This window comes from Echinococcus granulosus (assembly GCF_000524195.1).
Source record: "Echinococcus granulosus chromosome Unknown EG_S00073, whole genome shotgun sequence".
NCBI classification, from domain to species: domain Eukaryota; kingdom Metazoa; phylum Platyhelminthes; class Cestoda; order Cyclophyllidea; family Taeniidae; genus Echinococcus; species Echinococcus granulosus.
In genome coordinates this window covers 64,861-89,178 of record NW_020170453.1, presented here as the reverse complement: position 1 = coordinate 89,178, position 24,318 = coordinate 64,861, and the positions used below count along the sequence as shown (strand labels likewise).

General features: G+C 44.6%; 2 protein-coding genes across 2 annotated transcripts; one reads left to right on the top strand and one right to left on the bottom strand. All coding sequences in view use genetic code 11, as the record gives it.

Moving 5' to 3' along the window:
* Window positions 1-497: 497 nt before the first annotated feature.
* EGR_07231 (Splicing factor, arginine/serine-rich) lies at window positions 498-11,829 on the top strand (the record flags this gene model as incomplete). Its single annotated transcript, XM_024496480.1, has 20 exons — window positions 498-596; window positions 630-727; window positions 862-957; window positions 1,028-1,110; window positions 1,196-1,289; window positions 1,793-1,938; window positions 2,700-2,872; window positions 3,228-3,307; window positions 3,461-3,493; window positions 3,902-4,193; window positions 4,937-5,250; window positions 5,534-5,758; window positions 5,855-6,049; window positions 6,479-6,623; window positions 6,834-6,936; window positions 8,358-8,416; window positions 9,311-9,559; window positions 9,843-9,997; window positions 10,497-10,657; window positions 11,651-11,829. The coding sequence occupies 20 exons, from the start codon at window positions 498-500 to the stop codon at window positions 11,827-11,829; spliced, it is 2,979 nt and encodes a 992-aa protein (XP_024349065.1).
* A 10,611-nt stretch (window positions 11,830-22,440) lies between these two features.
* Window positions 22,441-23,352, bottom strand: EGR_07230 (B-cell lymphoma/leukemia 11B; the record flags this gene model as incomplete). Its single annotated transcript, XM_024496479.1, has 1 exon — window positions 22,441-23,352. One exon carries the CDS (start codon window positions 23,350-23,352, stop codon window positions 22,441-22,443), a length of 912 nt encoding a protein of 303 aa, XP_024349064.1.
* Window positions 23,353-24,318: the final 966 nt, after the last annotated feature.

Below are 24,318 nucleotides of genomic sequence, written 5' to 3'. Positions count from 1 at the left end.
TCAACTTTCAAAACCAATAAACTGCAATACCATAAAAGGTTTTTTTAATACACATGCAGAAGTAACTATAGAATTGTAATGATAGATTGAATTTTTCATAAGAGCAATAGCTGACATCGACATCGATTAAATTCTCACATCTGATTATTTCCCCACATTAACTTAGGCAGGTGTATGACTTTTACGGTAAGTTATGTTTTTAAAAAGCAACAAATCTTATTTTGAACATGGTGGTTAAGCACTCTAAGCCCTGTTGTGACGCATTAAAGCAGAAGGATTTATTGTATTTTGTAATACTTTACAAGATATACAATGTTACCAGCGGCATACCCATTCCTTATATCACCTGATTTCGAATAAAACGTTATGAGTAATTTTTAGGTGTACTGCTGCATTATTAATAAAAGTTTGTGCCAACTCAGCCTCCTACAAATTTGTTTTATGCTACATCCCTTACGCGCGTGCTCGAGAATATTTTCGCTTCGCATTTTGTCAAGATGTGGCAGGAGGCACGGAAGCACGAAAGGCACATCCGGTCAGTTTTGGTTGATTACCGAAAGCGAGCTGAGCGGCGATTAAACTTCTATTCTCAAATCGTAATTTTACGCCTTCAGCTAACGTGTTTCTAGCGGCAAGACCCAATCAAGTTTTTGAGAGTTTACGGCACACAAGCGAAAATAAATTTAGATGTCGAGGTGCGGAAAGCTGCCGAAAACCCCAAAAACATGTATGTTTAGTCTTTGCGCACTCTTTATGTACTTGCTTTGTGGATTTTACTCCCTACATTGTGAGAAATTCCTCTTATTTATCTATTAATTAAGATGAGCACTTTTTTGCAAAAAAATATTGTTTTTTTCTTAGGATGCCTTGGACGGTAGATCCATCCATCTTGATTGATCGTTTCGATGCTAGGGCGAACCTTGAAACCTATTCATCGACAAAGCCTACTGACATAAAGTGATATTCGTTTCCTTTTTGCGTTGCTTTTAACTTCTTTTCACACATGACCAACAGCTATTTTTGACAGACAAACCACAGAAGAGAAGATTGAGGAACGTCTGTGCAATTACGAACGCTATAGATGTCTTGCACACAATGATTTTCTTGAAGGTATTAACATGCCTTTTCTTTAACGCTTGTAGGATAGTACACTTTCTTCGCTTGAGTGATACTTGCAATTTCATTTCGACTTTAGTGACTGAGTCGATGGCGCTTAAGCAAATCGAACGAGAGGAGAAGTATGGGGATACACTGACCAAGAAACACGAGGAGGATTCCAGGGATAAAAAGTAATTTGCTACTGATTTAGCTTTCCTAAAGGGACTGTGCACTAGCTTTTTTATGCAACTTCTTTGTGCTTTGTCCTGTGGCGGTGCCATAGGCCCACGGGCTATTAGTCTTCCCTGGCTCAAGTGACTTAGAATGTGAACTCCTTTTTTTCGGATCACATTAGTTACTCTTTTATTGTTCATTAGACTTGTTGCGATGTTTGGCTTCTGCTTTTAAAAAGTTTTGATTTAGCTTTAAACAGTCTACTCCTGCAGATTGGTCGTTTCACCCATTGACTTTATTTGACACTTCCCACGCTCTCTTCCTTTGGTAAAGTAAACACGAATAATTCACTAAATAAATCTGTTACGTTTGGACCAAAGTTTACGTACATTTTTGCCACTGTGACTACTTCAGTTATCTGTGTCACCAAGTCGGTGCTGTTGTTGTACTTTTGTTTTCTCGACTACATAATTAGACGAAAAGCGGAGTAACGATGTTCGCTGTCCCCTATTCTGTCTAGACCACTGGAACCCAAAGCAGCCATCGGATTTGTGTACGAAGAGGGAGAAATCATAGCCGGGAAACTGGCGCTGCCTTTGCAGTCGAAGAAAGCTAGCACCGGTTCAGATTCCGAGCCCTCAGATGTGGACAGCGATGCAGATATCGGTGCGTTATGAGCGTCTCCCTTCACTTCAATTATGACTTTTGAAGGAAATGCGATCTGTTGATTGCATCTTCCGATTGCTGTTTGTGTGACCAAGTGATTTGGTCGAGAGATCTTAACTTCAGCCTTGCGCAAGTAACAGCTTTTTAAATTGGTGGAAAGTTTAGTTCGTTGTTTGTTCTTTTTTACACCTCAACCCTCCGTGTGGATATTGAACTAATTATGAGTTACATTGTGACGTGATTGATTTATTACTGGGAGACCCGCTGTTACTAACCCACACTTTTTGTTGTTATTTTTTAATGCTCGTTCGGTTTGCACAACCATTTGTTCTTGTTTTATGCTTTTATACTGGTCTTGATACCAGCCTTGTATCACAAACGGAAGTTCCATCTTCCGTATTCTGCATAGCATTAAAATCGGCCATTTACTTCTGCGACAAGTGAAATATCGCAGATGCCCTTTTGTCTCAGAAAATGAGCATCCGTTGTCTTTTAACACTAACTTCTCTTGAAATTTTTGAGTAACGCCATATTTCGGTGACTTTAAATTTGAATGCATCAATCGAAGGAATGGCACCAAATCCATTCTAATTTGCTTCAGCTAAAGTATACCCACTCATAATTGTAAATATTTCTTTGCCTTCGTCTTCATACGTCGACTTCGACAACTGCATATTCTACGTAAATTATTCCACCTATCTGGCTCTTTCTTCTGGAGACTCAATTTCATTTATCCTCCGTCTTTTCCTCCCCCTTTTCAGACGTGGAGCTTGATCTGGACAGCTTGGATGCAGAGCAGCGCCAGGAGCTGATTGAACACTCCCATGCGTACGGCATGAAACGCTCCGACTTCATTCGTCTCCTCGACGCCGATCAGGTACTCGAAACGGAGCTCCGGATGGCCAAAATATTGGAGGAGGAGAAGTCGCAACATGTGGGTTGTTTTTAAGCATGAAAACCGCATCCTGGATTCACATTCCATCGTCCAGTACCTGCACCGTTGTGGATCAGTCCACCCATTCATTCATCCATTCGTGAATCATTCCAAGTATCTTCCTGTAAATTCTACCCGTCGTTATTATTTTAGAATTCAGGCGGCAACCGATCAGAGCTCATCGAACCTTCACTATTCAGTTCTACAGTTTTTGAATTTTGATTTGAAAATACGTACTAGCGAAGGGTATTTAGATATTCTAATTTACAAAAGTATCACTCAACAACCTGCCATCTTGGTTGAATTAGTGAACCCACTTTGTCCTTTACTTCCCGCATCTCCATCTCTGTTTCAGCTGAGAAGGCCAAGACGAAGACACCAGCCGCGAATGCGGCAACCGTTCGATAAGTATTCACCTGCTGTCCAGGGACCGAAGTATGTGAGCACCGCGCTTTCCCCTCTTTCCCTCTCTCTCTGCCTGTCTCACTTTGTGTCTGCCTGTGCGTTTGCCATCCTCCCACCCCCCTGTGTTTTTGCCTAACCTATATACTGCGATGTTTCTTAATATTCCTCCTCTTCCTTGCACAGGGTCGGCCTCCTCAACGGACAGCCCATCACTCGGTAAGATGGCCTGACGTAAACTTACTACTTTAATAATTTCAACAAAAGTTTTGTACTTATTTTCAAGAAGCCAATGATGGTAGCTACAGCATCCTCCATGTTAACTTTCCCTGGGTTCGTTTCGATATTCTAGCGAGGACATCATACCTTAAACAGGGGAATGTTTCACAGCATCATATTTCGTTAAATGTTTTTTTAAATACTATTCTTCACTTTTTAATGTTTGCAAACTATGAAAACATTAAATGAGATACATCCAACGCTTATAACCTCGTTCTGGAAGTAACTAATTTTTTCAGACAGTCCCGCCTTCGTATCGTATCAGGACAACTGCCTTGAAAAGTGACGAATAATTTTATGGAAGTGGTAACTTACTGGATTAAAATACATGCGTCATTTCTACTCTAGCCGCAAGGTTTACCTCTCAGGCGCCTCCTCAGACTCGGAGAGCTACGGGTCGCCTTCGTCGGAGGATGAAGATCGTGGCGGCAGGAGTCGCAATTTCAGCTCCGGAAAGACGGCTTCTCAGTTGGCGCGCACCAAGCCCGCGCTATTTGAGTCAAAACGACCCGCGGTTCTTATCGGTGGGCTTACTCTTGTGGCCTTCTGTGACCCTAAGAAGCGTCGCAGGCGCTTTCGTGACCGTCCGCGCAGACGACAACGCAGTAGCCGATCGAAGTCACGAACTTCTGGCTCAGAGGTGAGTGATTGTATCCGAAGGTGTAATAAAGCATGCTAGTCTGGAAGCAGGTCCATTCTCGATGTACAGGAGAGCTCGGCGACTAGTAGCCTTAAATCAATTACCTGGATTTTATGCCACCTGTGTGTAGGTAGGTCAAAGCAGGGGAGTTCAAAAGGGTCCGTGTAGTTTAATACAAGTTTTAAGCTGGTGCTGCGTAGTTCTCTTTGGTGGAACACGTTGTAAAGGAGTGACGATAGACGATATTCGACACCTGGCGCGTGTTTTAGTCCAAGCATTCCTTCTAGAAACATTTGCCTAGAAGCAAAATAATTCTGTGGGACAACATAAACCGGCTTTCTGGGGCTGGGTTTGGCATTCATATATACACTTTATTGCCACTTCGATGGTTAGAAGGCGCCTGTCTGAGCTACTGTCAGCTTCTGGAGACATAGAAAGGTTTATACCCCTCGGATGGCTATCATAATTCAATATTTTCTCATAAATGGCTTGAACGAAAAGCGCTTTTACTGGCAGCTTAAACCCGATTGAATCTGGTCCTTCTTCGCTTCTAACGGGTTTGCGGACTACCAGTTTAAAAGGTTCTTTGGTAGCTTCAACGAAACCAGAATGGCTTTCATCGTCTTGAGGGAAGTTCACTCGCCTTCACCGTCAATGCAGCGTTCTAGCCGGCCTGAGGAAATGATACGACTTATGAAGCGTACAGAAGGGGTAGAAGACCGAAAGGGATTCACCTTTTTTAGGAATCTCGTGACTCCAGCAGCGACAGCAGTCGCCGCGGTCGTTACTGCCACCGAAATCGAAGTTCAAAGCGTTCGAAAGTGGAGTACATCACCACCTTTGGCAACGAGGACGAGGATGATGAGTTGACGGAGCGGAGGGATTTCCCCCTATCCCACCTTCCGGGGGTGGCTGCCGGACGTCCAAGTGATGCCGCCTCAAAGGTGGCCGCTTCCGTCGTCTCTTCGTTGTTCAAGGAATCCTCAACTGCCGCTGCCCATAACAAAAAGACACCAGGCAGTATTCGGATGAAACCGGCTTCAGCTGCTTCTATCAGGTTGGGTGCTGTTTTTTTTTGATATTCTCCGTGCTGTTGGGAATTTGCTCTTCACAGCCTCTGCGTGTATCTGAATTCTCAATTCATTTCTAAAAGCATGGACAGAAGGGTAGTGAAGACCGAACAGTCCGAGCATTTAGATATCTAAAGAAATGTCGTTTTAGTCCACTGGCAGGATTTCGAAGCCTTGAGAATGTATTCCGGTTGTTGGTCTCAATGGCACACTACCGATCATTGGTCCAAATAGCACCCTTTTAAAATTTTTTAATCATCGTCGTCGCAGTTCTTCATCAGCACAGTCCAGATCTTCGGCTGCAAGAGATCGTCGCTTTTCGTCGTATCGACATAGACAGTCCTCTTCTTCCTCATCCACCACCAAAAGACGTTCGCGTCGACGTTCTTCCACGCGCTCGTCATCGTCATCACCCTCGCGCTCGGGCTCAACGGCCAAGAAGGCGGGCGGTCTGACCTCCCATAATCGATCACCTAGTCGTCGTAGTGGCGATGGGTGAGCCGTGCTTTATTTGTTTTTTTTTTCTACTTTCATTTATCCCTTGATTTGTACATTCTACCACTTGTACCACTTTTACTTGTCCGCGAGTAGGGAAGAAGTGGTGCCAATCAAGCGCTACTATCGCCGTGAGTTGGAGTCCGACGAGGAGAAGAAGATGGTGCTCTCTTCATCCGCCTCCTCCGCTTCTGCCTCCGCGTCGGATACTGAGGGCTACCGTCGGCCCTCATCGCCTGCCTCCCCTACTCACGACCACTCATCGTTCGTGGAGCCCGACGGACGAAGAAGGTAGGTGGACCTCTGAGTTTCCTTGTTTCCGAGCCTCATTAAATTGTTCTCCATCATCATCATTGCCATCGTAGCAGTTACTCCTGGACTGCGTGTTCTTAGTGTTGGAGGTCACTTTTTAAGCTAAAGTTTTTAAGTGAGGGCGGGAGGAGCTGTTGTGGACAGATGCTATACTTGAGCGTAATACCACGAATCTTGAATAAATGGGGAGGTATGTAACCTGACTTCCATGCGATCTACAAAGACCCATCCCTAGCTCATACGCTCTAGATACATTTTTCGGGAGTTTCTATTTGCCTAACATCCTGCCTTCTCTTTCATCCAACTCCAGTAGAGTGTTCGGGTAAGACTTACTCGTCTAATGTTGCTTGTCATGTGTGTCTCGCACACTAACCTCCTGCCTCCTTGGGGCTGTTCCTTGGCTTGCAGGTACTTGGGCAACCTGGGCGAGGCGGGTGACTTTTTCCCCGGGGGTAAGGGAACAGCCTCACCTTCCCAACACCACCATCAACAACAGCACTCGGTCGATCGATATTCCAATCCTCCTAACCCACATACTTCTACTTCCTCTAAAGTCAGTTTCTACTACCCTGTCCTCGCCCGATCTGCTCTAGCCCCTCCCCTCTGGAAATCTTAAAGCATTCTGTCTACTTACGGCAATTTAAGTAGGCCTAAGTTTTATTTTGGAGCCGGTAGTAATTGACTCACCTTCAAGAATGGGGGGCTTTTCATGTAATAATTGAAGCTGTTTTCTAACTGTCAGTGTTTGTCTTTTTTAATTCAGGATATCCGGACATCAGTAAACAAGGTGGTGTTGTCCACTACCCCTAGACTCACTCCCCAGGAGATAATGAAGCGACGAATGCAAGCGCAGTTGAACAAAACGAGTGAGTTCTAGAGGTTGTCTTCTTTTTATGATTTTTTTAAAATCAAAATGGGGACCATTCTGTGGTTGTGTGCTGTTTCGATTACCCATAATCACCTAGCAGGTTATTGCTTGTGATGCCCCGTTTTTTAAAGGATTTGGGCATCTAAACCGAGAAGAGAAATATCTATGCTGTTTTATGATTTTACCCATGGAATAAATAGATGTTCGATTTCCTCAATGGTATGACTCCTTGGTAAATATAGATGGCTGGATTTCCAGATTATATATGGGAGTCAAACCTTAATGTTAGCTTTCTGGTTTGGCCTGTGAATGCTGGCTTTTCCTTCACCCGAGATTCACAAAACCTCCACCCTTGCTATTAAACTTTTCGACTTCCCCGGTTTCCTGTTGGGTGTAATAAGAACCCCAGGCTTACCCTTATGGAAATCCGTTCTGCTTGATGGTATGAATAACATCTCATCCTTTCATGTCGTTATCACTGTCGTGGTCACTTCAGGAGTTCAGTCATGCGTATTCTGACGAGAGATAAATCATAAACTGTTTACCTCCAAAAGAACACTTTGCTTCAACGGCACTATGAACAATCTCTGTCGCTTTTACGCGTTAAGCGCAGTGTTCCTTATTCACTGGCTGTCACTGACCAAAACGAGTAACAAGGAGGTGTTTAGGTATCTCAGCATTCGAAATCTGGTCTAACTATAGGTGAAAGCTAATTATTTATTTAAAAAGGCCTAGTTTATGTGATGGTTGTGGTTCTTGAAGGACGCAAGTGATCCAAGCCATCCCCGAATACGTAGTAAAGGATGTTCGCATTAAGGAGTTGTCTATTATTAGCACATGGAAGGATTTGAAGGCCTGGGGATATGTAGCTAAGACAGTTTCCACATCTGCGTAGATAACTACACAATGGGGTGTTGGAAGAGTGAATGCGTCTCTGACACTGGTACAACTGCCAGAGTAATCTTTCGGTTATTTTCTGCTATCTCATAAGTGTGTGGAATGGATTATTAGTGGTCGTGGACTTGGTAAATCCACCTCGTTCAGTAAGAAAACAATCTGTAAACATTTTCAATTTTTATCAACGTGTTGACAAAGTAATGACAAAACACTTCCTCCTCTCCCACTCGTGGACTGGCCGAATTAGTGTTTGAGCGGCCAATTTAATTAAATAAAGACTTGGAAACTTAATCCAGCCATTCTGTGTGACTGTGGTTGCAGAGTTTTCATTAATTGCCACACACACACATACAGATAGAAACAAGAGGAGGAGCGGCTAAGGGAGCTGTTGTTTCCCCCAAACGCATAAATTGAGGTGGCCTGGTGCACCATTCGCCCTGCAGGCGCGAACACTGGTATTTTTCTTTTTGCTTCCTGTCTTGGTTTGCGTGCCTTATTTTGTCTCCTGTTTTCTCACCGTAGTGAACGCTGAGAAGAAGGCTGAATTGGAGCGATTGGAGAAACAAGAGAGGGAGCGTATGGTACGTCGCGATTTTGATACCTTTTGGCCTTTAATTGCTTGACAGCATTCTGCATCAGCTCTCTGGACTATGTCAACTTAATCTAACGCCTCTTACGACATTTACTGTAGGAATTGATCCACCCCTCCATCGCATTTGTTCGTCGATCCTGGAATCACTATTTTAAATGCGTTCATTTATTCACTCACTCATCTCCGGTCATCCGCCTATCCATCCCGTATGCATCCACTCAACCATTCTGTACCCATCCATCTATCCACCCGTCCATTCCGCATCCATCTATCCACCCGTCCATTCCGCATCCATCTATCCACCCGTCCATTCCGCATCCATCTATCCATCCATCCCGTATCCTTCCGTCCATCTGTCTATCCCTCTTCCTACCTACCTATCCATCATCTATGTATGAATTTATCTATCATTCATCTCTATTAATTTATTCGACGATATTGGTGTTGGCTGTCAGGTTATATTGCATCAAGACGTATGAAGAAATCTTCAATTGCCTGTGAGCCATTGCTCGGCTTTACTTCGAAGTCGGGGTAGTTCATTGGAAGAGTTGTTTAATGTGCTTTGGGGAAACAATTGCTTGATACATTCCGGCTCTGGAAGGTTGCAGGAATTGCTGAAATCCCTTGTCGATGCTATTCCGTTTTGATTGCTTTTCTACCATTTTGACTGTAAATATTATGATTTCCAACAAGCCACAACTTAAGACAGCCGGTGGAAGTAACCGCTTCTTATCTGAGAAGCGGTATATACGTATACGAACAGAGGAAAGCCGATGATCTTTGGCTTGCTTAAACTGACGTGTCTAGTCGCGATAAAATTGGGCTTTTAAATTTGCCGACAAACGCGTCCAATATAAGATGACGCCGCCTTTTTCTGCTGCAGGATCGAGAAGAAGGCTTGCGCAAACTTGCAGCTCAGATGCGCCAAAGAGAGATTGAGAAGCGACTAGCTGAGCGCGGCTTTCGGCATCAGCTCTCCTCGCATCATTCATCCACGGGTGCGGCTTCTTCCTCTCGTCGCTCCGCCTCCTCATCGACCAGTCGTAGCTGTTCGCCAACCTCCCCGATCGTGCCGCCCGCTCTTCGGCGCACCTCACCTTCCCAGCTCTCCACAGTCAATCTTGGTACGGCAGTGAGGAAAAATGTCCTGCTTTTCCTGAGAATATGCCTGCAGATTGCTTTTTGGATATGTATTGAGTAATTTAAAATAGGTGGATCTCCTAGCTGCCCGAATTTATGGTTTTGGGGACCAAGGAGTACCGCATTTTCCTTTCGAATCTACTCATGAACTTTAAGTAGCATATATAAGTGCTACATCCTTCAAAGAAACTAATTAAAACACGCGATTAAGGGTTCGTTTTCTCGGTCTTATATTTTTCCCGCGTTCAATTTTCTTCCCCTTCCCGTCTCCGTAGAAATCAGTCCTGGAGGGCCGTCGAGAGCGCGGCTGCGTCGTCCGCCTTCACCGTTTCGTCGTCGGGACTACCAAAATCGATACGGCGGGAGCACGCGTAGATAGCAGGCGCCCTGCCCTCCTCGCCCCGGCAACCGTGGTGAACGAGGAAAGACCGTTACGTGCTTGGTTTCTTCTGCGTGTGTGTGTGTGTGCGTGTGAGTGTGAAGATCACCGAAATTTTAGCAATTTTGAAGGTGCTCCTTCTGTCTTGGGTTTTGGTATCAGCTTTTGAAGGTAGCCTAGTTAGCTGAGAAGTTTGTCTGTTCGGGTCCTGCATTGCAGTGAATGTCTCTGTGTTTGGATAACGCCCTGTTTTTGGTTCGACTTTTGTTTTTTATTTGTCTTTTTACAGACTAAATGGGTATCAGTTTGGCTTTATCTGCATCGAATTCTTTAACGTAGCGACCAAATTAGCCAAGTAGCTATGTACGAATGCCAACAATTTTATCGTGGCGACTTAGTGAACCAGTTTTTATTTCTATCAGTGGACTGGTAGGCTGTCACGTGGACTCGCGACTCGTTATCACGCGGTTTACTCATTGAGGCTTACTCGGTGAGTGATGGGCTAGTGGATTGCAGCCCGAGCTTGTTTCCAGTGCTTGTTTTACTGCAGGATGTTCTCGAGGGCTGCATCGATGAGCCCTGTCCTTCCACTCATGAAAAATGTGGAGTTGCGCCTAGCGGCAACTATTCAGGAGGTTGAAATGAGTTTAAATCCCCATCTTATCCATCTTGAGCGGGTCTTGTTATGGCTTGCTTCCAACGACTTCGAAAGTGAGCCCTATTCTTAGCCTTGCAAGGTAACACGAGACTTCACCGCTGATTCGTGAGAGGATTCCATCCTGGACTCTAAGATTAAAGGGGCGCTCTACCCACTCCTCATCCCTCTTATTCCCCTGTTGATATTTGTTCAAGCTAATCGCATATGAAGTAGGCATCTTGGGGTAAAACTGAAGCGGAAAGGAAGGTGATTTGGTTGTGTGCCTCTTGTTGTAGTTACCTTAATTTATTTGGTTGCCTTATTCAAATTGTGGACCATACACCGTAAAAGCACTGATTGAAGGACCAACTCCTCCGAGTTTTGACTTTGTGGGGGAATTTGAGACAGCCAGGGCAGCAACAATGGCCTTCAGTCGGTGTGGACGAAACCGGAGGATTTCGAACAAAGCTCCCATGGCAGGAGACCTCATCTGTTAAATAAGAAGCTGGAAGTATTTCCTACTATTTTCCCCGAAAGTTGAGTTTATTTGCTTCTAATTTGCAGTAAATATTTCACGGAAATTTGTTCTCATAATTCATTTCAAAAGTTTATTTGAAATGCCAGTAGCGGTTGGAAAAAAATGTGTGGAACATTGAATACTCTTTCAAGGTCGTGTAACTGATTGACTTTAAAGACGTGCCCACAGCGCCCTCAGTCTTCCCTGAAGCAAAAAGAAGTCATAGCACTCGGGCAGAACGTGTATTGTCGACGTGCAGAAGGGCTGATGGGCTATAGGCATAGCTCGTGGACTCTGCCACTGAGTGGAAGTGCGAAGACGAGGTCTTAAGTGCCTGCCAATCTAAAATGATGAGCTAAACAATCAGGATACTTTACTGTCCATGGGTAATCACCCTTGTCCGAATCTATAGCTTCCTTGAGGTGGATCAGTATCATTTCATACAGGAAAGCGTCTTATTTGATGGATGAACTATTTGAAATTGGGATGTTCCGTTTCCATAGGGCTTTAAACTCCTCACCGTTAACTTCGACAGTATTTTTGCACCCAGTCGCTCACCCGCGGAATGCGACGCGTGCGCCCGCCGACCGGCCGCACAAATTCCGCGGAATCACGAATCAGGTGGGCGGCAGTGACCACTGGTCAGCGCGTCGTGTCCAGGTGTTCGACCAATCACGCCGTGACGTCGGCGGCAGTGGTCATTTCGGTGCCACCGCGATTGGTCAATAGCCTCATGGGCTCTGACATAGAGAGAAATGGTGTTTTCACGTATTCGTACCACTCAGGTGTCATGAGAGTTTGACATCTGCGACCCCTATCTGCACTCCTAGATCCTGAGCAGTTTGGATCTTACAAGGCAGCTCGATAACCAAGTGGATGTGCCAGAAAGGATTGAAGACATCCACCTTTGCTTTCAAAGAGCAATGCTTTTGAGAAGGTAAGATCATTTATTACTTCTTTTCCATTTCTAAGGCGATAAAATTTGTGGAATGGTATGAATTTCGCCAATGATAGCTTCGGTAGACGAATGAGGACAGCTTTGTAACATGACATCCTTACTGGCGAACAGTTAACTACTTATATCAGCTCTCAATTACTAGTAGTATATTGGTCCGAAAATCACGATTTCGCCCAGCGAATACAGTTGGGCCAATGTTATCACCAAGACCAAATAGCACATAAAAACGGCTATTAATGGTTGCAGTACTTCATAATTTCCTCTTGACATCGACTTTATTGCATCACATTCTGCTCTAGCGGCTAAATTTTGTTGAAAGGCGTCACTGGATTTATGTGGACACTGAAGATGGAATTTGAGAATGTTCGGCCTCTATTGGCGGAGAAGGCATTCTGGAATTCAAACCACCTCTCGGCTACGAACTTGGAATCTGATTGAAAGCCTTAGCTAACAGCTCCCCGATCCTGTTTATTTTTGGGCCATTTCTTCCATTAAATGACAAAAAAAATCGCAAAGGTAAAGCCCATAAGGGGGAGGCTTCTTAAAGCTTTCTCATGAATTTTGCATCTGCCTTCGTAATCATACACAAATAAAGACAGGAGGGGCCTGCGGTGGTGGCGGTAGCGGAGGCTGCAGCCATGCCCCCTCTCCCCAACCCCACTTTCTTATCCCCAAAACGGAGCACATACAAACGCAAACCAAGTCAGAAAGAAGGTCAGTAGTGCATCACCTTATCAAAATATATGAGATATAGATGAAAGCATTTGTTTTGTTGAGCAAATTCACCCAAACACCCTGATCGCGGCCTGTTCTCATAAATTTAAACATTAATTGGGTCTAGTGCAGGAGTTATGAACCACCTGAGTAAATATTGGAAGTGTAATGAGGAACAAAAATTTATTGTAAAATGCCCAATTGATGGCGTGGAACAGATGAGACTAAAAAACCGTAATTATTCCATTTGAAATGCACTGCTCGTTATTCAAAAGCCTGGCAAGTGGACCAAAGACTTCCCTGACATATGGGAACGGGGAAAGGTGATGAGGTGCGTGATTTCACGCAACAACAAAGACGACCTCTTGTTTTAGCCATGGTTATACAGAACCATTTGTCGCTCTCGCCACCCACTTCGCTTTGATCACGCAAAATGACTGGTCGGAGTGGCCAGACGGCTAGTTTTCTTGTCTGCCAATTGACTTGGATACAACTATCACTGATAGATCACTTTTGTTTGAAAGAGACTGGTGTCTCATGGAACGACCCGGAAGAAACGATATCCTGGCCTCTGTTAGTTTGGCAATTATGGTAAGTAAATAAGTGGCTGTGTATATAAATACTAGTTCACTGAATAGATCACACTAATAATTGTGGAAAGATGTGATTTATTTTTATTCAGGTAGAATTCATTAATATGCGAAATAATTTTATACCAATTCGACCAAATTAAGATATTTATCGATATCTGGCTCCAAAAAATAAGGGATCTGTGCGGTTCTGGCGACCGTTTTCAACCACTAAGCGGAAATTTGAAGATAATGGCAAGTGGATAAACAAATGCAGCTACAACTCTCAAACTACTCATAAATAGCAAGTTACAAATTCCAAAACGCCAGCTGCATTTGTTTCTACTGAATACTACTTTCCAGCAGGTAAAAGCTGATGTGAAGAGGGGTTGTTTATTTAAAATAAGCAAAATAGTACAGAGAAATGAAGATTTTCAAGGTTGGCTTACTAACGTAGCGCGAAAGTTCAAATTACCGAAGTAAGCTGAACTAGCAAGACTACTGCTAAACCGTATTCATTTCCATCGGAAAATATTATGCTATAAACTTGTCAGAAATTTAATAATGAGCTAAGCAATTTGGAGTTGTCTTTCTTCAGTTCATGCCTAAATAGGAGTAAAGAGAATCACCCAGCAAAATGGCGCGCTACTTAAGTGTAACAGAAGAAATAACTCAATGAAAGGAGCAAGGTAAAGCAAATGATATTTCAAATAAACGATTCTGTCATAACATGGGAAGCAGCTGTTATAAAACTCTGGAGGATACGACCACACGCACGTATAAACGAAAGTTGGCTGCGGTGAAGTCGAAGGCTAGCAAAATGTGCCCAGCAGATACTCTTTGCCTTCACATCCACCTCCTCCTCCTCCTTTATTTCCGCAGCGCAGATTAAGAGAGCAATCGATCATGCGAGCCTGTCACCAGAAAGAGGGCACGCAATATACACCCCTCCACTTCCCTCCTCTTTCCTCCCCCCTCCACACACACGTACTAGCTGGCAGAAACAGCAGCAGTAGATTCCAATTTCGCGCTCCGCTGTCCACTTTTTCCTCACCTCGTTTTTTGTTGTGTGTGTGTGTGTGTGCGGGGGAAAAATTTATCGCCTTGCGTGCGAGCAAGTGTCCGGCGGTCGCTACAAGGGTGGCGATCACTTGTTTGCCCGCCTGCTAGCCTGTTCGCTTTCTCCTATCCACTCCCTTTCTCTCCTTCGCCTTTCGCCTGCCCTACTGTTCGCTGACTTGCCCGACCGACGGGCAGCGAAAGGAGCGTAGGCAGCAGCCACGCAAATAGGCGATAAAATTTGGTGTGCAAGGCGGGCGGGCAGGCGGTGTGATGGCGGGAGGTGGGGAGGTGGTTTTTCCATTCATTCACTCAGACGCTAGCTAGCTGGATGGTTAACACTTGCTCTTCCCCAATTACAACCACACTGCTGATTCCGTTTAATTTCTCCCTGTCTCACGCGTGGTCAACCGTCTGCCTGCTTGACTTCACATTAAAGAAGCTTTCTCATTACAGGCACATCTCGACGCCTTACCCACTCACCAGCAAGAAAAAAGTCCCAGAAGCTGATATTTGATGGGTTGAAGAACCTCCGGATCCTAACATAATGTCTGTTAAAAGCAAAGGAACTTAATCGTGCAAATTTATTAATTAGTTAAGAGCTGTTTACTTCACCTTTGGTGTCGAGTATCCACCTTGTTTGTAAAGGAGAGTTGAAAACCACCTAAGAAACACGATTTTTCGACGAAAAGGCAACAAAATCAGATCTGCATAATGAATAGACTATTCTCGCCATCTCATTCCGCAACGGTCATTGTTTTGCTCTGAGCCAGCGACCAGATTAATGGACGAATGAATGGGTGACTGCAGAGCTGAACATCCTAGCATAAGCCACGCAAGAAGTCCATAAAACACGTCCCTCTGTCTGCTCGTCTCTTTCTCCTCCTCTCGCCTTTTCCGTTTGCTCTTTCCTGGCGATTTCGTGTGATGTTTCGTTGATCGTGATAAAAAGGCAGGGAAACCGCATTTTGAACATATCCCATTTCGTTATCTTACTCGGTAAATAGGTCCAAAATTTGGTCTTTACGCGTTACTAGTAAATCACTTCCTTCCTCAACATTGACACTCAATTCTTACCTATTATCAAGAATAAGGAGTCTTTCTAGAGGAAATTCACCTAACTGTGAAGAAATTATCTCCAGCATCAAACCATTTATTTGAACCATCTCTTCAGACATTTTACAACAAATTTTTGGTGAGGTCTCATCAGCTTTGGAATCTAGTTAAAACCCAACCCCTTCTCTCAACTTCAAACGGCGTTTTGTGATTAAAGGGTGAAATTAGAAGAGGAGGAAAAGCATAAGAAAGGTCAATAAGGGGTGACCATGCCGATGGACTGATGCCCCTGCAAGTCCGCTTTGTCTGTGCATGCGTGTAAACATTTTCGTCCACTTGACAAGTGCCCATAAGTTATAAGAAATCTTTACAGTGAGCTACACTCAAAATAGCACGAACTTTTGGGCAACCTGCAGCCGCATTCACTTCGGTGACCCATTTGGTGATTATCAAAGTAAATGACAAACCCTGTCGGGCTAAAATGAACTGAATGTTAGGAAGCGCTCGTTCACAGAACAAGTTTCCCTTTACTTGCACATATCAACCCGTCATTGTTCGCCACTTTCCTCGGGGGCACAGTCATTCAAGGTTATCCAATTAGGTGAAATTGGGGTGACAGTCGCAAATTTGGAGCGTGAAATGACCCCAAAGTGGTTTGGCCATTCAGTTAGATTATGCGAACTATAATGAAATCGGTCATCAGCTTCGCTTGCCTCCAATGCTGAGAATAGTCCCTCAAATTGATAAATCACTTATGCGAGCAGGCATAAAATGGCCGTCATGGGTTTTCCACAATTGTTGTCGACAATTCACCAAATTACCAGGTCAGGCCCAAGCTGATGCCTCTAACCGCATTTGACTTTGCAAAATCGCTTTCTAGTTTCCAGACTTCATAAAAGGATCCAATTAGCGTCCAAAAGCCTTACAGAGAACCTAAGAAACACTGCAGCCATCAGCCGCGTTGGTGAGAATAATGAGTTGGTTCGGGCTTCGCGATGAACAGCAAGCTCAAACAGGATGTTAAATCACTTTGATCATACAAAATTTCGTTTTTTTAGGCAAATTTCAGAACTGATCCATCACTTTGCTACGCTTAGATTGGTTACGGCTTCACATAAAAGGGAGAAAATCCTCATCTTAGAGAACGGTGAGCAGGGAGGGATGTCACCTCACTTTCAGCTTTGCGTCTGTGCCAACAAAGCGACCAAAGTTCACATATCCAATTTCTTGCCTTTATTCCCTCCCCGTTTGTGTGTGTTACTTTGTTCTGCTTTCCTTCTAACTAGTGGCGAGGTTGCTGCTGTTGTTGTTTTAGAGACCCCCCTTGCAATAGCGCTCATATACACACACAGGCACAGCCAGACACACATCTGGTGAAATAAAAGATGTCATGCAAGCCCTAGCAACTGCTAACGCTGCTGCAGCCAGCATGTGAACTCGCAAAAAATACCAAGACTATTGAGGGGCGGAGGGACGATGTGTTGCTTGGTGCTCGTGAGGTGTGAACAGTCTGTTGAAAAACTCCGGTGCGGCGACAGTTCATGTAAGGCATGTCGATGAAGAGTGCCACGCAAAGGAAAAAGGTTATCTTCAGTTTTCAAAGAGCACTCCCCGTCGGATACATCGGTGTCAGACATTGGATTATAAGTTCAAAGCAGTTAAGCGGTCAGGTTCCGGGAAGGAAAAAAGACCTGCTTGAAAAGCGTTAACTTATTTATTTGAGTTGGAAAGAACTCTCTCCTCCTCTCAGCACTTAAGTGGTCAGACTTTGTGAAAATAAGGGCAAGTAGTGCGTGTGTGAATGGAACTCTACGTGGATTATGTGGGGGTCCATTTTCGGGAAATAATTTACCACTTTCCGCCCACAGAGATCACATGTTGTACAGCATCAGTGTATTCAATTTTTGTATTTAGATTAGATGTTGATTGACAGGGTTAACGTAGAAGATCCTCTTTCGGGATGATCAATTAAGTGGGGAATGGTAGATGCATATACTACTGAAATACCCTAACGGTGGATTAAGTGCCAATCACTGTTGCAATGATCCAGCATTCTCTAGCATCCCCTAATGATAATTTGAAAGAGCATGAAGTGAATCCACCTCATCGTTTTGTTGCCAAGACTTGTCTGTGCTCTATACCTCTTCAAAGATGGCTTACAACAGAATGATATCGAAAATTTAAAAAGTCGGAAAGATGGATTGCGTAATTGATGAGGTCGTAACTAGGTAGAATGAAGGTGCCAAGGTAAGGTTGAATAAGTGAGGAGTATAAAAACCAGTTTATGTCTAACTTGGAAGTTTAAATATTGCTTGATTCGTTTTGATCTTTTACGACCTTCGACCTCCACTTTTTGTCACAACTGGCCAACGTTCAAAAAGCGATGGGATGGTGAAAATTGTAAAGCCTTACGCCTACGGCTTGCCCTCCCTTCTTGTATGACATAACAAAACTAACAATCATTTCTGAAATGGGATAGTTTTCATTCAGTAGCCAAGTAATTAGCAATCTCCTACCTAAGATCCTTTTGATGTTGGAGAGCCTTCTTGTTGCTAACACATTCCTTTCCTAGGCTACCTTCACCCCTGCCGCTGTTGTGTTACCACAGGAGTCAAGCAAAACAGTGGTAAAAAACATCCGTTGGGCTGACACGTGCTGAATTGTTCTTTGTTTCCAGTCCGCGTTAAAACCGCTGGCTTGTGTGTCCACCCTCTCCTGGCAGATAGCAATTGCTTAAGAACTCCCAATCTCTAAACAGGTAAGTGAAGGAGGCAAAGCTGGTGAAGTCCTTGCACTCTTATCAGCTGTGAAAAGCAGCGCGAAGTCAAAATTTTTATCTGACTGTACATCAGAGAAAGGTGCTCCTTCTGGATGTAAAGCAATGACTGTAAGTATAAAGCTCACCCTAGTTCGTGACAATAGTTTGGGCCCTCAATCATCCTCAAGATAGACTAAAGTGCATAATAAGAAGTCATTTCCACAAAACGCTCCCAGAGTCAAAGCCTGGACTGATATGATATTTTAGCTGTTCTCGACTCTCCCCTTGGTTATCAATTGCATCGGTTATCACAACGGAGTTGGTGCAATAAAAAATCTGAGTGATTGTCTCAAAGGTTTGAGTTCGCTTTCCTCTGCCGCCAATGCAGCGCTCCGAGTCTTCTCTGAAGTGGTAAAAAGTCTCTGTAGTGAGACTGAAGGTAGACTGCTGACCTACATAAGAGATGAGAGGGTATTGACACTGCCCAGATGTACAATCCACAAGGTCTTAATTTCCCGCGTCATCAAGCGCAGAGTTAAGCAAATATCATTACAATGCATATCTCCTCCAATCTTTTGAGCGTCCTTCCCGGCGCTCACCTTGATCCCCATTCTAATATAATGGTTTCCATCTCCCACCAGCGTATAAACTAACCATCTGTTACTGACTAGAAACCACTAATTCAATATTCGGTTCTTATGCTACAAAAAATGCCTCCATAACGCCTTTCAACATCTAGGGCGACTTGATAAAATGCGAATAAATGTATCAACTTCGAGCAGGATGTTTGTGTGGCATTGGAATGAAGACTTCAACTGTAATTGCGCGAGAAAAATAGTAGGCGTCCCTTCCCCGAGGGAGGTATGTGAGCATTCTCGCACTTAAAAACAACTCATTATCAGCAGGCCCTAATCGCTCCTCCGTGTGCGTGAGTATAAACAACACACACACACACACACACGCACATACAATCTCGGCTGCTGTCGCCACTGCCTAAATGCACGGGGTGGCGAGGTGGGGAGGGGGAGAACATGAGGACCAGGCTATCAGAACTAGCGTCTTCACGAATTCACGCCTCACCCGAGTCTACTCAACTCGCCACTAAAAGCCCCTTAAACTGAGTGTAGTGGCGGCGGGGCAGAAGGGCAGGAGAGAGTGAATAGGGCTGCGCGACACCTTCGAGTTTTGGTGCTTGTAGAGGTAGTGGTGGGGGTGGGTGGTGTTGAGAATGTAGTCGAATGTGTATGTGTGTGTGGCTTTAGTGAAGAGGACGACAGCGCAAGCTCCTAATAGTTTTACCAGGCGGGGATGGAGTCGGTGGAGGGGGGGACGTAAATTTTGATGCTTCCCACTATTCACATTTGTTCTCCGCTTTTGTGGTTAATGTGCTACTCCCCAACGGGAGAAGAGAGGGAACTGACTGCGAAGCCACATGTTTACCATTTGCAAATTGCACTACGGGCAAGTTTATGCCACAAAATACTCACAATCCACTTAGTCATGGGAAGGCTGAGTCGAACCTGAGGGCTAAAACTGAAGGCAGCAACCAAGTCTTATCCGAAGGTCGCTCAAGGTGGCACTAAAATCCACAAAATTTAGATAAGAAGTCGTGAATATTAGTACCCTCCTGTGGGCTCATCAACGATGCCGCCAATGTGGCACAGGAATTATCTCTGACGACTTTACGAGCCCTGTGAGTCGGTAAATATAGCCTTCAATACCATGCACGGTGTGCGTGGATGATGAGCTTTCAAAGCGACATTACTTCGATTCTTGCCATTTTGACTTGCATCGACAGTACTCTTTCTCCCTCTCTGGACCCTTCAAGAAAAAAGCGATGCCGTTTGAGTTGCCGAGGCTGTTACAGGTGGTGGGGTTCTGCGCATTGAGACGTGACTTCGTTGTCAAGATGTGTTAAAGTGGATAGCACGGCCCCAATGATCCACAGCGGGGATTGGTTGTTGATACTTTCAAGTGTCGACTCTTTACGCCTTTACCATCTGCTGCTTTTCGTCTCCTTCTCTGCATGGCCTCGATGATGGTGGAGAAAGCCTTTTACATAAGTGATATCTGTTCTCAATTCAACCACCTCTGTTGTCAGGGCGATGATGGCTACTTAATGTGTTTACACATTCAGAAGTAGGTAGTTTCGATGGAAAATTTTAGACAAAGCGAAATGTTTATGTGGACCTTACTTTTGCAAATAGTTTATGCTAAATTCATAATGATTTCTCCTTGCTCTACTGCCAAACTGTGAATAACGAATAAAAGAGGGTGCTTAAATCCCCGCTAATAAGACTTCTCTGCACTTTGTTTTTACATTTTACCTAAATTCCCACAAATTACCAAATGGTGTAAAAAAGGGACTTTCATGCACCTCCAAAAGTGCGGGGCATCTACAACCACCGATCTCGGATCGGTAGATGCGAATGAGAGAGGGTAAAAAGCTAGTAGGGAGTATCAATTAACTTCTGTCGGTCCCTAACACGCAAAACTCGGGTCACACCACCTGCTGTCATGCTGCCGCGACATTGAGGCAGTTCATCCGTGAAATGGTCAAGCGCAGACTTTTGGTTGAGGGATATGGACTAACATTCCTGACAAATGTCCTCTCAAATATTTCCAAGGTCAAAAATTATTGGGAGCCACTTGATACATTTTGGGATTTTATATTGTTACCAAAGTCTTTTATCGCTTAGCTCTGAATTAGTCTGTTTATCGTTCACTACATATGCAAAACTTATTTACTTAGCTCTACATTTTGGTTTCGGGGGAAGTTAAGCCTCAGTCTTTGCACTCCCGCTGGATGATACGACCTCTAGGCCATGCCAGTATCCCCTAGCCCTTCTGTACGTCGGCAATACATTTTTCGTCCAAATACCAAGACTTCTTTCTTTCCGGACACTGTATTACCTTATAACGTAGATCTTGCCTCCAATTTCCCCAAACTACACTCACTTGATGGATCTCGGAGCACCGAATCCCATTTTTCCTCTGGTAGCTTTTAAATGATACCCTAAACAACGCTTCTGACGAATGTAGGGTTAGAAGGCTTCCACTTGACCGAACTTCTACAAATACGGAATTGTAATTAGGCTAGTCTTTGGGGGTGTGTTTATCCTTCTCGCGCTGACCTAAAAATGAACTGGTATCATCCGTGGCATTGGCACCTAGCCACTCACCCACTCACTTTGACCCCACGTCAAAAAACCAGTCAACTTGAAAATTGAAAAACGCACCGGTACCAGACTGACCTCGTTTTCCAAGCTGGTTATAACTTGACTATATGGACGGAACTCAGACGATTGCTTCTCCTTGCAGAGGTATAAACGTTCTGCTTTCTACCGAAAAAGGTTATTTAATTTATCAAGAAATTTACCGTTGGGTTCATGTGAATGAACTCAGCCACACTTGAGCTCCCCAAGCCATCCTACCAGTATGGAGGAGTGGCACCGGGGGGGCTGGGAGGCCCTTCGCCTAAACAGGTCATTTCTTGGAGTAGGCGAGGGAACTAAGAGGAACCGAAAAAATCGTACCATTAAATAAATGCATTTTCACTGGAGTGTCATAAACTGGCTGAACATGTAGTGGTGTAACCACGAGAAGGCCATTTGTTCAAAGCGAGTGAAGTCCAACCGTCTCTTGTAATCGTCGGTATTAACCGGAGCACTATCTCCTTCCTAATTGACAACGAGAGTATGAGGTGGAAAGCACCCTTTATGCTTCCAATAAAAAGGGATTTGAATAAATAGTCTCTGTGGCAACATTTTTCCCATCTTTTATTGCGACTAATGGAAAATGGTGAATATTTCACCAATTTAGCAATTTCATGTGCACAGCTTTATGCAAGGTTTTATGACAGTGGGGACTTCGTGTTACTTTTATCTAGAAATTGATAAATAGTTGCATCATTAAAATGTTGAATTATGGACGCAACTCAGAGGGCATTATTAAAAATCTTGCAAAACGTCGACTATTAGCGGGGAAAAAAACCATAGATCTCATCCAAATTCAGCAAGTTTTGGTACGACAACAATTGTTGCAATCATATTGTGGCTAAAAACAATAATAAGGTAACAACACCTCACTGAATCAAGCATAACGCCAATTTTATTTCGAAACCGCATGCCACATCGCTGTACAACTGACTGGACTAAAAGGAAAGAGATGAGGCGGAAAGTAGTGCCAAGTGGTCGCCAAGCGCCAAAAGATGGCTGGTTTTGGGCTCAATACCGACCCGGTAATAACCCTGACTGTGGCGCTGGCGGGGTAGACGGATGAGCAGAAGGATGGGGAGGGAGGGACGAGAAAAGGGAGTAGCACCATGGCGGGAGGATGCTCGGTAATGCATTTGACAGTGCCCGTCCATACGCCTCCTGCGGAGAAATTGGTGGCTGTGGTGGAGGAGGCGGAGGTGGCGGCGGTGGTAAAGTAGCCTGCGGTGGAGGTTGTGCCGAGGTTAGAAACCGCGATTCCCCCCGTACTCTTGCCCCGCACCTCCTCATGTGCTTTTCCAATGTCGAGGGCACAATAAATGGCGTTTGACAGTACCGACATCGATGGCTCGGCCTTCCATCCTTTTCATGGGTCTTCATGTGTCGTGTCAACTTGGAGGATTGGGCACACGCGTAGCTACATAACTCACACTTATACGGCTTTTCGCCTGTGTGGCTGCGTCGATGAACCGTTAAATTGGAACAGTTTTTAAACACTTTTCCACAAAATTCACACGTATCATTTCGCCGCTCACGTTCTCTCTCACGGCGAAGGGAATTTATTTGTTGCGAGGGCCGTGGCGGCGGAGGTGGCGGTGTGGCGGAACCTCTTCTCTTTCCGATCTCAACAGGCCCTTTTAGGATATTAAAGCAATTATAATTGAGGTAGGCGGGATAAAAGAGAGGAACTGGGCAGGAGGTGTGTGGAATGGGGGAGGGGATCTTTGCATCATCTATAAGTGAAGTTGAGCCGAGTTTGAGTTCCCCGTGAGGTTTAACAGCGGCTGCAGTAGAAGGAGAGCACGCCGACTCTTCAGTAGGTGTAGCGAAGGTAGAGGAGGGGGATTCGTTGCTGTCTACGCTGCTGGTATCCAACAAGTCTCGCACTGTGAGGAAGGAGCTTTTGCGTTGCGATGGCTTCATGCAGCCGTGATGCCTAACCGAAAGGAGAGAAATGGTAAGCCAGTGGCACTGACCACCCAGGAAGACTCGCTGTACGTGTCTATGCAGGTGGAAGGATGAACTTATTTGGACCCCTAGTAGCCTCAGGGTCAACGCGCAAAAACACCACTGACCTGCTCTCACCCTCTCTTTCAAGCCCATGACCACCCACCCATCCATTCACTTGCAAATTACTTTTTTATGGTACTTGCCACTTGCAGCCTACGTGCGGTTGTTTATGCTTGAAAACACCTGGGCTAAAAAACCCTTCTACTGTATTTGTTAACTATTGCTTGATGTCCATTGTTGTCTTTTAAAATTAAGCCGGCCCTGAGTGTCAAGTTTGGACTTTAGAATATCCCATCCCTAAAATGTCTTTTCCCGGCCTGTGCGAAGACCTCTTTCCGCACTCCAAGGTGCTACACCCACTCAAAAGATAGGAAAGAAATAGATGCTACCTCCTTCCCATCCTGCCATTCTCCTCATTTTCCTCATCCTTTTCTAAGCCCCAGATATTGCCTGTCACATTTCCTTGTCACTAACATTAATATTTGACAGTCGCATGAGCTCATGCAAAACACAGCGGACAGTCGAGGCAGTAAAAGTGAGATAGGTCTAGGCCTGGATGTTTGCTTCTAAGCTTGATCTGGAAGCCGAGTCCCTCTCGCTCCAATAAATCACATCGTCCCTACTCCCATCGCACTGCATTGAAAAGCAGCAACACTATTTTCACAAGCAGTGTTTACTTCCAGGGTTACTTAGTTTTTTTTTTGCACAGATTCAAGTGCCACCATTTTCGCTCCATAGCGGGGTGGTTGAATCACCCTACCGATTTAATTGAGGATGAAAAAAGAACGATGGCAAACGGGGTGAATGGGACCACTTTCACCGCGAGGGAGTGTAGTGCATAAATCCACCAGTGACGAGATGCGACACTTGATAGGCCTC